The 13,692-nt window shown below is 41.4% G+C and overlaps 1 protein-coding gene across 1 annotated transcript; it reads left to right on the forward strand.

The window, feature by feature from the left end:
- The first annotated feature begins 2,937 nt into the window (after positions 1-2,937).
- LOC134607698 (secreted Ly-6/uPAR-related protein 1-like) lies at positions 2,938-12,522 on the forward strand. The gene is made up of 3 exons (XM_063450240.1): positions 2,938-2,998; positions 8,952-9,071; positions 11,139-12,522. Exons 1-3 carry the CDS (start codon positions 2,944-2,946, stop codon positions 11,375-11,377), a joined length of 414 nt encoding a protein of 137 aa, XP_063306310.1. The 5' UTR covers positions 2,938-2,943; the 3' UTR covers positions 11,378-12,522.
- Positions 12,523-13,692: the final 1,170 nt, after the last annotated feature.

Here is a 13,692-nt window from a genome sequence, read left to right on the forward strand (position 1 = left end):
CTGTTAGTGTGAGTGTATGTTAGTGTGTGTGTGTCTGTGTCTGTTAGTGTGTTGTTTAGTGTGTCTGTTAGTGTGTGTGTGTCTGTTAGTGTGTGTGTGTCTGTGTGTGTATGTTAGTGTGTGTGTCTGTATGTCTGTGAGTGTGTGTCTGTTAGACACACACACTCACTCACAGACACACACACAGACACACTAACAGACACACACACTAACAGACATACAGACACACACTCACACACACTCACTATCAGACACACACACTCACTAACAGACACACACACTCACTAACAGACACACACACTGTTAGTGTGTGTCTGTTAGTGAGTGAGTGTGTGTCTGTTAGCTAGTGTATGCGTGTCTGTCAGTGAATGTGTGTATTTGGAAGGCGGGGTGGGGTGGCGGGGAGGGGGGTCGGTGGCGGGGGGGGGGTGTGTCTGCGTTTTGTCCTGCCTAGGGCAGCACAAAACCAGGATACACCACTGGCTGTGAGCCTGACACACACGCTGGCAGACAACTAACTGCTATTCAGTCAAATTTTTTTATTTTTTTTTTAAATGTACACTACTGTTACACCAGATATGATTGCACTGGTGTGACACTGTGCCCTGGCAGGCCCTGAAACGCACACTCATGAAGGAAACTGACTGCTATTATATTACAGTCCAAAAAGTTTTTTTTTTTGTTAAATGAAAGCTATTGTGACACCAGTAAGTGAGTGGTGGCACTGGGCAAGTGGGCACAGTATATGCTGTGAGCCTGACACACAGGCTGGCAACTGCAATTACATTACACAGAAAAAAAAAAAGCAGACTGATGTTCTAGCCCTAAAAAGGGCTTTTTGGGGTGCTGTCCTTACAGCATAGATCAGATGAGTACTTCAGGACTGTAGTGGACACTGAATACACTAGACTAGCTATCAATTTCCCTATCAAATCAGCAGCAGCTACACTGTCCCTACTCTCACTAAGAGTGCAGCTTCACAATGAATGTAAAATGGATGCTGTCCAGGAGGTGAGAGGGTCTGGGAGGGAGGGTCTGCTGCTGATTGGCTGGAATGCGTATGCTGACTGTGAGGTACAGGCAGGGTCAAAGTTTACTCAATGATGACGAATAGGGGGCAGACCGAACAGCGCATGTGTTCGCCATCCGTGGCGAACAAGCGATGTTCGCCAGGAACTATTCGCCAGCGAACAGTTCGGGACATCACTATTTATAGATGATCTTGAAAGAAAGTCCTGTATCAGTGTTTGCAGATAACACAAAACTCTGTAAAGTAATACAATGTGAGCAAGATATTACTTTGCTGCAGAGGGATTTAGATAGACTGGGGGACTGGGCTCTCAAATGGCAGATTAAATTTAATGCAAAGTTATGCACTTCGAGGTAAAGAATGCACAAGCAACTTACATAGTTACATAGTTACATAGCTGAAAAGAGACTTGCGTCCATCAAGTTCAGCCTTCCTCACATTTGTTTTTTGCTTATGATCCAAAAGAAGGCAAAACAAAACCCAGTTTGAAGCACTTCCAATTTTGCAACAAGCTAGGAAAACAATTCCTCCTTGATCCCAGAATGGCAGTCAGATTTATCATTGGATCAAGCAGTTATTACCCTACATTGAAAGATTATATCCTTGAATATTCTGTTTTTGCACGAATGCATCTAGTTGCTGTTTGAACATCTGTATGGACTCTGATAAAACCACTTCTTCAGGCAGAGCATTCCACATCCTTATTGTTCTCACTGTAAAAAAACCTTTCCTTTGCCTTAGACGAAATCTTATTTCTTCCAGTCTAAATGCATGACCTCGTGTCCTACGTAAAGTCCGGTTTGTAAATAGATTTCCACACAATGGTTTGTAAATTGGTTTAAATTTGTTAACCTTTCTTCATAGCTGATATGTTCCATTCCTTTTATTAATTTTGTAGCCCGCCTCTGCACCCTTTTTAGAGCCATAATATCCTTCTTTAGAACAGGTGCCCAAAATTGCACAGCATATTCAATTTGCGGTCTTACCAGTGAACTTACACTCTATATGGTAGTAAATGAGGGATAACAAAACACGAGTAGGCCAGTAAGGTATTGTTATGCACAAAAAAGGGCATTCATTCTAGGTAGAAGAATAGTATTATTATTATTATGTTATTATTTATATAGCGCCAACAAATTCAGGCGATGGGTAATATGTCTCGTATAGAACACAGTAACAATCTCTATGAAACAATTAATGATAATATTTAGATTATATTTTACACCAGATTGAGATATATATATATATATACACACACACACAAATTTCCTAGAACACCTAAAACCTGCTGCAAACAATGAGGTTAAAAGGGTAAGCATGTCCAAGTTCTCTGGGAGTGACCAGCAAGCGGTGATTTATCGACTTTGTCTTCCACTACATTCAGTAATTTTGACCAGCGATACAAAATATAGATTTATTAAATATTACCCAGAGCTTATAGTGAGTGTGAAAGTTACATTGACATATTGTGTGCTATTGGCCATGAAATTAGCAGTAGTTCATAAGTGGGACCCAAGGTAAGTAGTTAAACCATTTGCAAACAGTTTGACTACTTACCGTGTGAGGGCAGCAAGACACAATGAGCTGTAGTTGTTATGGTGCTTAGAATGATTTCTGTATGTCCTTGAATTCCAGGATGATTGATGGACATTATCCAACCACATGCTTTCCCTGCACTGAGTTTCCAGTGGATAATTCTCACTTGGCAGACATGGTTTACAGGACATGCTAATCTTCCTACCTTCGCCAAACATACAGGGGAATTAAAGCTTATAAAACATATCAATTTAAACTGGTTTTTAAACAGGTTGGTTTCCATAAACCCAACACTTCACTTGGATTAATAGCAGGAGGGTATTATAAATCCCTTCACCTAGAACTGTCTTTATCTTGTTTTCACCCTTCGAGCTGCCATGACTGCTGGACTTATTATTTATCTCCTGGTGGCCGTGTTGTCTTTGGATTTCGGTAAGACTCTCCATTATTAATTATTTGCAAAAAAAAAATAAAAATAAAAAATATAACCTTATACCTCAATAATGATTCTAACTAATCTAGAACAAATTAATGTATGTTCACAGCAATGGTAGAACATTTCAAACTTTTCCAACAGACAAATAGCAGAACATTTACGATATGTGACAATATTTATCTGACAATTCTGATGTTAATTGTTAAAACAGATTTATTTACTCTGGGAAAATATAACGGCTGTTATTTTAAAGATTTATTAATTACATAAATAAATGAAAAATTACAAATCCATGTGGTTTTTCCTCTAGATGGACACAGTGGTTTGGGCTGGAAAGGAGGGAAAATTTCCCTAAATATTGTGCCTATACATTTCATTAATTATCTTGTTAGATAAAATGTCATCATTGCGAATTTTGTTCTGACGCTATAATTTATTCGGAAGGAAGCTGGGAATATAATATAATCCAGTTACCGTGGTTCTGATCAGTCAAATTCCCTGGAAAAACCCAACAAAAAACTATTGAGACAAATCCTCAATAAGTTAATGTGGCTCATTCAGAAAACCAGGGAGCGAAATCAATTGTTTTTGGCTATTTTGGCCTAGCCTTTGCAGTAGTCGTGTTAATTCTTCACAGTTTGGTTATAATCTAGCACCTTTGTTAATTCTTTGTTAATTCGATAATGTTTTATGACATTTGGTCAATATTGAATTTTTTGTTTCCAACGCTATCACAAACTGTAAATGGCTTTTTCTATCGGCGAATACACAGTTCGAAATCATTATCAACTTTAAAAATTGGGCTGTTATTTACATCATCGTTAATCACGTGATCTCGGAAACCATATGATAAGATCGCGAGGAAAAAATAGTGATTTTGCAAGCGGTGTCACTACATCTTAGAAGTGATAAAAAAGTGATGCATGTGCTGTTAACCTGTTGTGTTCCACAACGACATTCGTATCTGTGTATATTCCTTTAAGTCACATTTTGAGACGGACATGTTCGTTTGTTTTGTTGCTATATTCCCTAAGTTATATTATAATAGCAGTTCTTCTGTGTACCTTAATTGTTTTAATTAAGAAAATAGGAGGTGCAGCTTTTAACACACGATCACACAATCAAAGTCTTAATAAAACAGTACCCTAGGAAAATGAAATTCGGAAATGACTTCAAAATCAAAGATACGATAAAAATATACCTAATTGCCAAATCCTGCCACTTCCACCTCAAAAACATGGCGCGCATCCGCCCCTAATTAACGTCGGACGTATTTGGACCTAATGCGTATGCACAGAGAGCACTGTGTGCACAGTCAGACTTCCCCAGCAGAAAGCATCGACTCTTGCGATAAAGTTTTGATCTGTCATTGCATCTAATGCCTGTCAGGAGAACCACCACTAGAGATGGACTTACTCCTGCAATGTAAACATTACAGTTTCTAACAAACGGCAGTGTTTTACATTGCAAGGTTAGAAGGTCCTCTCATTAAGATGAAGTGGTCTGGGTGCCTACAGTGTCTATTTAATGATCACCCAGGTCTATTGGGACAGATGAATTGAGGGAGGTCTGATAGGTAGGAGGTGAGTGACTCTGTGGAACTTACCTATATTTCTCTGGAGAACTCTTACAGGGGACAGATAGCAGTGAGTGGTGAGGACCAGTGACTCACACTTATTGAATGGAGTGTGAAGACTTGGGAATTCTACATGAAATGCAGTGAGAGGTTTGTAGATTAGAGTTTAATATTGTCACTTATATCCACATTGATTTGTACCTCTGTACATTAACACTGTGCCGCCCTGGTGGTCTGCACCAATATAACACAAACAGAATGACTTCCAATACTGTCAACAAGCATTCTCTAAGTCTATATAAAACCAAACACCATTTATTGTCCACTAGAGGTCCCCAGCAGCTTGTTTAGCAGCCCATTGAAAGTCAGCAAACTATATACAATATTATTTAGTAAACGGAGGGTTCAAAGTGAATTTCAGATGTAAGGCCAGAGGCAGAAACCGGAGAGCACAGCTTAGAGAATTTTAGCAGTTTGGCTCTTTTTACATTAAGTTTTAAATTCACTTAGAATTCTCTCTTTAGTGAATAATATAAACTGGCCGACACTTTGTCTGTTTTGTTATATTTTCGTTCATACTGGGTAAAGTGTGTTTTCGTATTGGAAACTTGTGGAAAACTCATACACCACACATTGCGATGGATTTTATTGTATTGCTGTGGAGCTCTGTGATAGACTCATACACTGAACATTACTGGGAGTTGTATTGCTGTGGAGCCCTGTGAGCCCTGTGAAACTCATACACTGTACATTACTGGGAGTATTATTGCTGTGGAGCTCTGTGAAACTCATACACTGTACATTACTGGGAGTTTTATTGCTGTGGAGCTCTGTGAAACTCATACACTGTACATTACTGGGAGTTGTATTGCTGTGGAGCCCTGTGAAACTCATACACTGTACATTACTGGGAGTATTATTGCTGTGGAGCTCTGTGAAACTCATACACTGTACATTACTGGGAGTTTTATTGCTGTGGAGCTCTGTGAAACTCATACACTGCACATTACTGGGAGTATTATTGCTGTGGAGCTCTGTGAAACTCATACACTGTACATTACTGGGAGTTTTATTGCTGTGGAGCTCTGTGAAACTCATACACGGCACATTACTGGGAGTATTATTGCTGTGGAGCTCTGTTAAAACCCATACACTGTACATTACTGGGAGTTTTATTGCTGTGGAGCTCTGTGAAACTCATACACTGCACATTACTGGGAGTATTATTGCTGTGGAGCTCTGTGAAACTCGTACACTGCACATTACTGGGAGTTTTATTGCTGTGGAGCTCTGTGATAAACTCGTACACTGCACATTACTGGGGGTTTTATTGCTGTGGAGCTCTGTGATACCCTTATACACACTGCACATTACTGGGGGTTTTATTGCTGTGGAGATCTGTGATAAACTCATACACTGCACATTACTGTGAGTTTTATTGCTGTGGAGCTCTGTGTGAAACTCATACACTGCACATTACTGGGAGTATTATTGATATGGAGCTCTGTGATAGACTCATACACTGAACACTACTGGGAGTTTTATTGCTGTGGAGCTCTGTGGTACACATACATTATTGTGAGTTGTATTGCTGTGGAGCTCTGTGGTACACATACATTATTGTGAGTTGTATTGCTCTGGAGCTCTGTGATAAGACTCGTGTTACTGTCTGGTTTGCGCTGATGTCCGGCACTTTGCTTTATCTTGATCCTGTCCTTCTACAGACAGTAAGCTCGCGGCCTGCTCTGTCTCATTATCTGTGACGCAGCTCGCAATACACAGCTTAAATCTATATAGACATTAAACGCAGAATTTTATCAAATTAAAGTATACTGTGCTTTCTTTAATCTTCACCGAGCTCCATATCTTTAACCAATGACTTCCCCTCACAGAGTTCCATATCTTTAACCAATGACTTCCCCTCACAGAGCTCCATATCTTTAACCAATGACTGCCCCTCACAAAGCTCCATATCTTTAACCAATGACTGCCCCTCACAGAGCTCCATATCAAAGTTTCCCGAGTTTCGGTCAGCTTATTGCACACAATGGGTTATCTGGTTGTAAGAGGTGAATGCTCGGTAATGGCTGCAAAGCGCTGGTCCGAAAGGAGCAGAATTGGACAGGACTGGCTCACTGCCAGGGTTTAATGAAGTAAAAAGGATTAAAAGGGAGCGGCGATTCATATTTCATCTAAACAAAATGTTCAGAACTGGTTTTTAAAAAGTACTTTAATTACAATGACTACACAAATCGTTTAATGCATCCAGGTGTGTCCAGGGGAACATCGAAAGCCACACCTCATCACCTGGGGTGTGAATAATTCTGTGTGTGACACTGAATACCACCCAGAGATAAGGCTGGTGGTGTGCCCGGTGCTGGGTCCAAGCTGCCACAAATGGGTTTATTATTTACCATACAATTAAAACAAGGCACGTATTTACTAAACTGTCAATCGAGATAAATTGAACATATATACAAAATAGAAAAATACCTGGCTTGGAGATTTATTTTTAATCAGAAATGTTTAACCTAAAATTTGCCATTCGTTTGACGGTTCTAAGGAATTAATAATATTAAGAATAAAAAGTACGCTTTCCATTTTAACTAGAAACCTTCTTTATGCCAATTACTTCCAACATTTGAAATTCACATTGAATTTCTGCTAAATACTCACTATAGCCAATAAGTTTGCCTCACGCGGTGAACACACACTGGGAGTATTTATAAACACTCAATTCCTTATCTTACAACCGAGCAGGACTAACTGAACCACATAATGTCACACAATGTCACATAATGTCACGCAGTGTCACGCAATGCGACGCAATGTCACACAATGTCACGCAGTTTCACGCAATGCGACGCGTTGTCACACAATGGCACGAAATATCACTGACTGTCAAAGAATGTGACGCAATATCACAGAATGTCACGCAATGTCATGCAATGTCACATAATATCACATAATGTTACGCAATGTCACGCAATGTCACACAATGTCACATAATGTCACGCAATGTCACACACAGTCATATAATGTCATGCAATGTCCAACAATGTCACATAATGTCACATAATGTCACGCAATCTCACACAATGTTACCGAATGTCACACAATGTCACACAATGTCACGCAATGTCACATAATGTCACACAATGTTACGCAATGTCACCCAATGTCACATAATGTCACACAATTTCCCGCAATGTCACGCAATATCACACAATATCACACAATGTCACACAATATCGCATAATGTTACGCAATGTCACACAGTGTCACACAATGTCACATAATGTCACACAATGTCACACATGGTCACATAATGCCACGCAATGTCAAACAATGTCACATAATGTCACGCAATCTCACACAATGTCACCGAATGTCACACAATGTCGCGAGTTTAACTGTTTAGTAGATATGCCTCCAGGAGTGGCATGGCAGGAGGGGTAATAGGGAGCTTTAAAATCTCTCTAATTGTAATTTCTATCTTATTTACCCCCATTGGCTTTTTATTTATTTTCTATTGAGCTTTTTTTAATGTGGTGGCTGGCGTCACCGAACATTCTTTAATTCTTTGCCTGCTGGCTGCTAGTAATAGTTTGGATTTTCTAAAAATCTGGTCCCGGATTTTAAGCATTTGGTTCAAGATTCAGCTGTCAGGCTAAAATTCTGACAAAATTACAAAATCCGGACAGATGTAAATTGCATGAGCAATGTTCACATTTTGCAGTCCGAATGGTCCAGCAACGCAGCCAGATGGTTTTGTTTCATTCCGTAGGGAGCCATTCACACTTTATTATCCCGATAGATTTTAGCGGACATATAACTCGTTTGAGTTTGCATTCCAGTGGTGCGATTTTTGTATCTTGTTACTCTGTATGCTGGCCACGGATTATAAAATTAGTGATACAGATTTCGTGGGTGCTTGTGTAGGTGTTTATTATATCTTTTATTGTGGCTCTTAGATTAAATGTTCTGTTGTGTAAGATTATATACATGTAGATTGTGAATAGGATATTATATGCCTTTATTTATCCTGTTTTGGAGACACACTTTACCTAAGCAACTTTTATCTGTGTTTATTCTATTTCATATTCCACCATTCTATATACAAACATGTATCCCTCGGTGGCCATCGCACTAGAGCTACGTATAGCTCTAATATACATCATCCTACAATCTGCACATTTGTGGGAACGCATGCTATAAACTGAGTCTGAGAATATTTCATGCTGATAAAAGGTTTCGTTTCATGCTCCATCATATAAAGAACGTTACCTAATGTCGCTAGGAATCAGTACATTTCATTCTTCTGTTTATGGGACTTACTGGTGAAGGTAATAACACTTTGTATGTCCTTGTAGCTGACTCCCTGAAATGCTATTATTGCCATGAACAAATAGAAAGCCGAAACTGCTGGGGTGAAATGGAGTGTCCGCCCGATGTAAAAATGTGCAAAACAACTGTGTACAGTCCAAACATTGGTAAGTAGCCAGAGACTCTACGGAAAAAAATCACTATACGAGTACGAAATGTCTTGGAATAGATAACTGGCGGTGGAAAGCATGGCAAGCTTTCTGTGTGGTGAGAGAGGGGTAAGGGCAATTTGACCTGGAGGGGAGAGTGCAGTTTACAGGAAAAGAATATAGAGAGTGTATGACAATAAGCTGTCCATTCCTGTCACTGAAACTTTGGCATCAATGTGACATTTTGTAAATTTGAGTGAGTTCATCAGCTTATCCCAGCCTTCCCTCATTCTCCAACCCATGGGCTGCAAGGTGACAAGTAGCCTTCCCTCGTTCTCCAACCCATGGGCTGCAAGGTGATTAGTAGCCTCCCCTCGTTCTCCAACCCATGGGCTGCAAGGTGATAAGTAGCCTTCCCTTGTTCTCCAACCCATGGGCCGCAACGAGATAAGTAGCCTCCTCTTATTCCAACCCATGGGCCGCAAGGTGATAAGTAGCCTCCCCTCATGCTCCAACCCATGGGCTGCAATGTGATAAGTAGCCTCCCCTCATGCTCCAACCCATGGGCTGCAATGTGATAAGTAGCCTCCCCTCATGCTCCAACCCATGGGCTGCAAGGTGATAAGTAGCCTCCTCTCATGCTCCAACCTATGGGCCGCAAGGTGATAAGTAGCCTCCTCTCATGCTCCAACCCATGGGCCGCAAGGTGATAAGTAGCCTCCTCTCATGCTCCAACCTATGGGCCGCAAGGTGATAAGTAGCCTCCTCTCATGCTCCAACCCATGGGCTGCAATGTGATAAGTAGCCTCCCCTCATGCTCCAACCTATGGGCCGCAAGGTGATAAGTAGCCTCCTCTCATGCTCCAACCCATGGGCTGCAAGGTGATAAGTAGCCTCCTCTCATGCTCCAACCCCTGGGCCGCAAGGTGATAAGTAGCCTCCTCTCATGCTCCAACCCATGGGCTGCAATGTGATAAGTAGCCTCCCCTCATGCTCCAACCCATGGGCTGCAAGGTGATAAGTAGCCTCCCCTCATGCTCCAACCCATGGGCCGCAAGGTGATAAGTAGCCTCCTCTCATGCTCCAACCCATGGGCTGCAAGGTGATAAGTAGCCTCCTCTCATGCTCCAACCTATGGGCCGCAAGGTGATAAGTAGCCTCCTCTCATGCTCCAACCCATGGGCTGCAAGGTGATAAGTAGCCTCCTCTCATGCTCCAACCTATGGGCCGCAAGGTGATAAGTAGCCTCCTCTCATGCTCCAACCTATGGGCCGCAAGGTGATAAGTAGCCTCCTCTCATGCTCCAACCCATAGGCCGCAAGGTGATAAGTAGCCTCCTCTCATGCTCCAACCCATGGGCTGCAAGGTGATAAGTAGCCTCCTCTCATGCTCCAACCCATGGGCTGCAAGGGGATAAGTAACCTCCTATCATTCTCCAACCCATGGGCTGCAAGGTGATAAGTAGCCTCCCCTCGTTCTCCAACCCATGGGCTGCAAGGAGATAAGTAACCTCCTCTCATGCTCCATCCCATGGGCTGCATGGTGATAAGTAGCCTCCTCTCATGCTCCATCCCATGGGATGCATGGTGATAAGTAGCCTCCTCTCATGCTCCAACCCATGGGCTGTAAGGTAATAAGTAGCCTCCTCTCATGCTCCAACCCATGGGCCGCAAGGTTATAAGTATAGAAATAAGGGCTTAGAAGATGGCAAGGGGGGTTGTCTTTTTGGACATTGTCCTCATGGAGGTAAATTCCTTTAATGTAGAGGGCGACCAGGATTCCTCTTTATTATTTCCTTATACACAGTAGTAACATTGTGACCTAGTGGTCTTTGTTAAGCTATATCTAATAGTGAAAATATGTTTAATGGATGGACATCGTAAATTCATGCACAGGGAGAGCTGACACCAACATTACAATATTTGGAGACTGTACATATGTTGATCAACGCCATGTAAGATCATACAGTAAACGTACGTTTTAAAAAACACATACAGTTACAGCTCAGTTTTTCCATGATACATTACTGTTAGCTAGCAAAAGAAACAGACCTTTTTGTCTGATTTTCCCCATCTTACATTTCAGGTTATCCTTTTAACGGGGAAGAAGTAGTGACAAGATCTTGTGCCAAGTCCTGCGTTGAGACAAGTCAAGATTTCATTGGAAATGATCGTCCAGTGTTTTGCTGCACAAGTGACTTCTGCAACAATAGAGGATTGTTTTGGACTTCGGACCACAACGCAAACTCAACAGGCATCGCCCCCCAGAGCTATGATGTAATGACTATATCAGTGGGTTTAATGTGGGTCCTGTACTGGACTTAGTATTATTAGATACTGTAAAAAAATCCAATATTTTCATAAAAGCATCATCTGAATATGACTGAAGTCCATGAGGTTTTGGAAACTTTTGGAGAAAAATATTGCATTGTCCCGAGCTCTTCAGCTCTCTATATTGCGGTAGCAAACCTGGCCTCTTCACTAAACTTTATTATGCTAGAATTTAGTCAGATTACATTAGAGGCAAATTTCTATGTGATCCGAATACTGTTCCCCTGAAACATTCATCCTGGGCCTTTTTCTCACTGCTATTTCGCTCACTGTATTTCATAGACGAAGCAGCATTGTGAGTAAAGAGGAATGGAGGCTAGCGTAGCTTTCGGACGTTAAGACGTTAGACTCCATCACTGAAATCTGACTCTGCCCAATCTACGTTAACTCTACCTCCTGCCCCAATCACCTAGAGATTGATGTCTGATGAGAAAGGGCAAGATGTGGTGGTGGAGGAAAGCTCCGTATAAAATAAAGGCAGCCAGTGATATAATGGGTAATTACATGCACAAATCAAATGGGAATAGGATTTTAGAAATGTAGTTAGCCTTCATTGGTGGCGTGGTTCAGGGTTACAGTGCCCCATGACATTTATTCTTTGCCCAAAATAGTTAGATTACGGGGTCTCCCTCTTTAGTAAAATGGAACAGGATTACCCCTTTACTCACCAGCACCACAACAGACTCTTCTCTGCAGGCTGACCCATCTCTGCTAATGTCATCAGGTTTCTTATTGGATTTTGTCCAATGAAATGCTTCTCATAAAGCATTGTGGACTTAAAGCACATGCACAGCAATCGCTGCGATGCCCCAATTTAGATGTTCTCCTCTGTTGCACTGAGAATGGATGTAACATGAATTCTGTACATGCTAGGGTCTGTAAGAACGTGGAAAACAGAAATGGGTTAAGAATGTTAGAATGTTAAACCTTGGTGGTACACCTTCCCTGATGGAGCAAGGACGGAGAATATAAATGCAGATCTTTTCCAAAACTCTCTGTATCACATTGCTACATCACTGAGTTATACATCCAGTCATTTCTGCACAATATTATACTATATAGATAACTGTAATCTTCTCTGTTTTTACTGTGGCTGTATACTTATTTTTGTATCTTGTTAATACATACATACAAAGTAATTTTCTAGCGTGAAACAAAATCTAATAAAATTTAACAAAATGTAACCAACAAGAGCCAATTTACCTTCCTATTTTCTACAGAACATTTTGTAACAAAGCAGAGAAATGTATCTGAGTTGCATTCTGCTTTTTTGCTTCCTTGCAGAGAGACTGTAAATGTCAGCCACCTGTTCTCTCACACTTTACAACACCAGTTGTAGGTCAAATTTCAAGACTGCGTGTCCGAGTGAGGGGCACATCGAGCCACTGATCTGCAATAGCAACCTCAGATGCATCATACAGATACTTGATGGAATTCTGCCAATATATAAACATTCATTTTCCATTCTGCTGGTATTTTAAAATGCTGAATTCCCACAAATGCCAGATTTTAGATGGCATTCAAGACTAATATTTTAGCAGACACCAATTGTTTCCAAAGAACTTTCCCACGCTGTGTAAAATGACACAGAACACTCTGATTGGTTAGATTCCAAGCCCACCAATCAGAGTGCTCTTTGTCATTTTACACAGCGTGGGAAAATTCCAAAGAACTTTCCCACGCTGTGTAAAATGACACAGAATCTAACCAATCAGAGTGCTCTGTGTCATTTTACACAGCGTGGGAAAGTTCTTTGGAATTTTCCCACGCTGTGTAAAATGACAAAGAGCACTCTGATTGGCTTAAACCAGCCAATCAGAGTGTTCTTAGCCTAATTGCAGGGCGTGGCAAGGCTTTATAAGCCTTCCCCGCCCTGCAGAGCTCAGTCTGCGCGGAGCCCTCCATGGGTTAAGATGGATTTTTTTTTTGCGCTGTTTTTTTTTTTTTTTCTTTAATTGTGTCGGTTCTTATGGCTTTTTATTTGGCCTTTTTTGGGGCTGAAAAAAGAAGATTTTAGAAAAAAGAAGACGTCAAATGGTAAGTTGAATTTTTCTTTACAGGTTAGTTATTTTATTCCCCCTTCACTAATTTTTAGAGTGAGGGGGGTATGTAGGGAATAACTTTTTTGGGGTGGGGGGGGGGGGGGTGAGTAGGGGCTTGGGGACCCCTTGTCACCTTTGATTGGGGGGGGATTTTTATTTAGGGCCCCCACCCACCACTCAGGGGCGGGGGCTGTGGGGGGGACAATAGGTCCCACCCGTATTGTTTTTTGAGGGCCCCCACCCACCACTCAGGGGTGGGGGCCAGGG

The sequence above is a fragment of the Pelobates fuscus genome, chromosome 4, assembly GCF_036172605.1.
Source record: "Pelobates fuscus isolate aPelFus1 chromosome 4, aPelFus1.pri, whole genome shotgun sequence".
NCBI classification, from domain to species: Eukaryota; Metazoa; Chordata; class Amphibia; order Anura; family Pelobatidae; genus Pelobates; species Pelobates fuscus.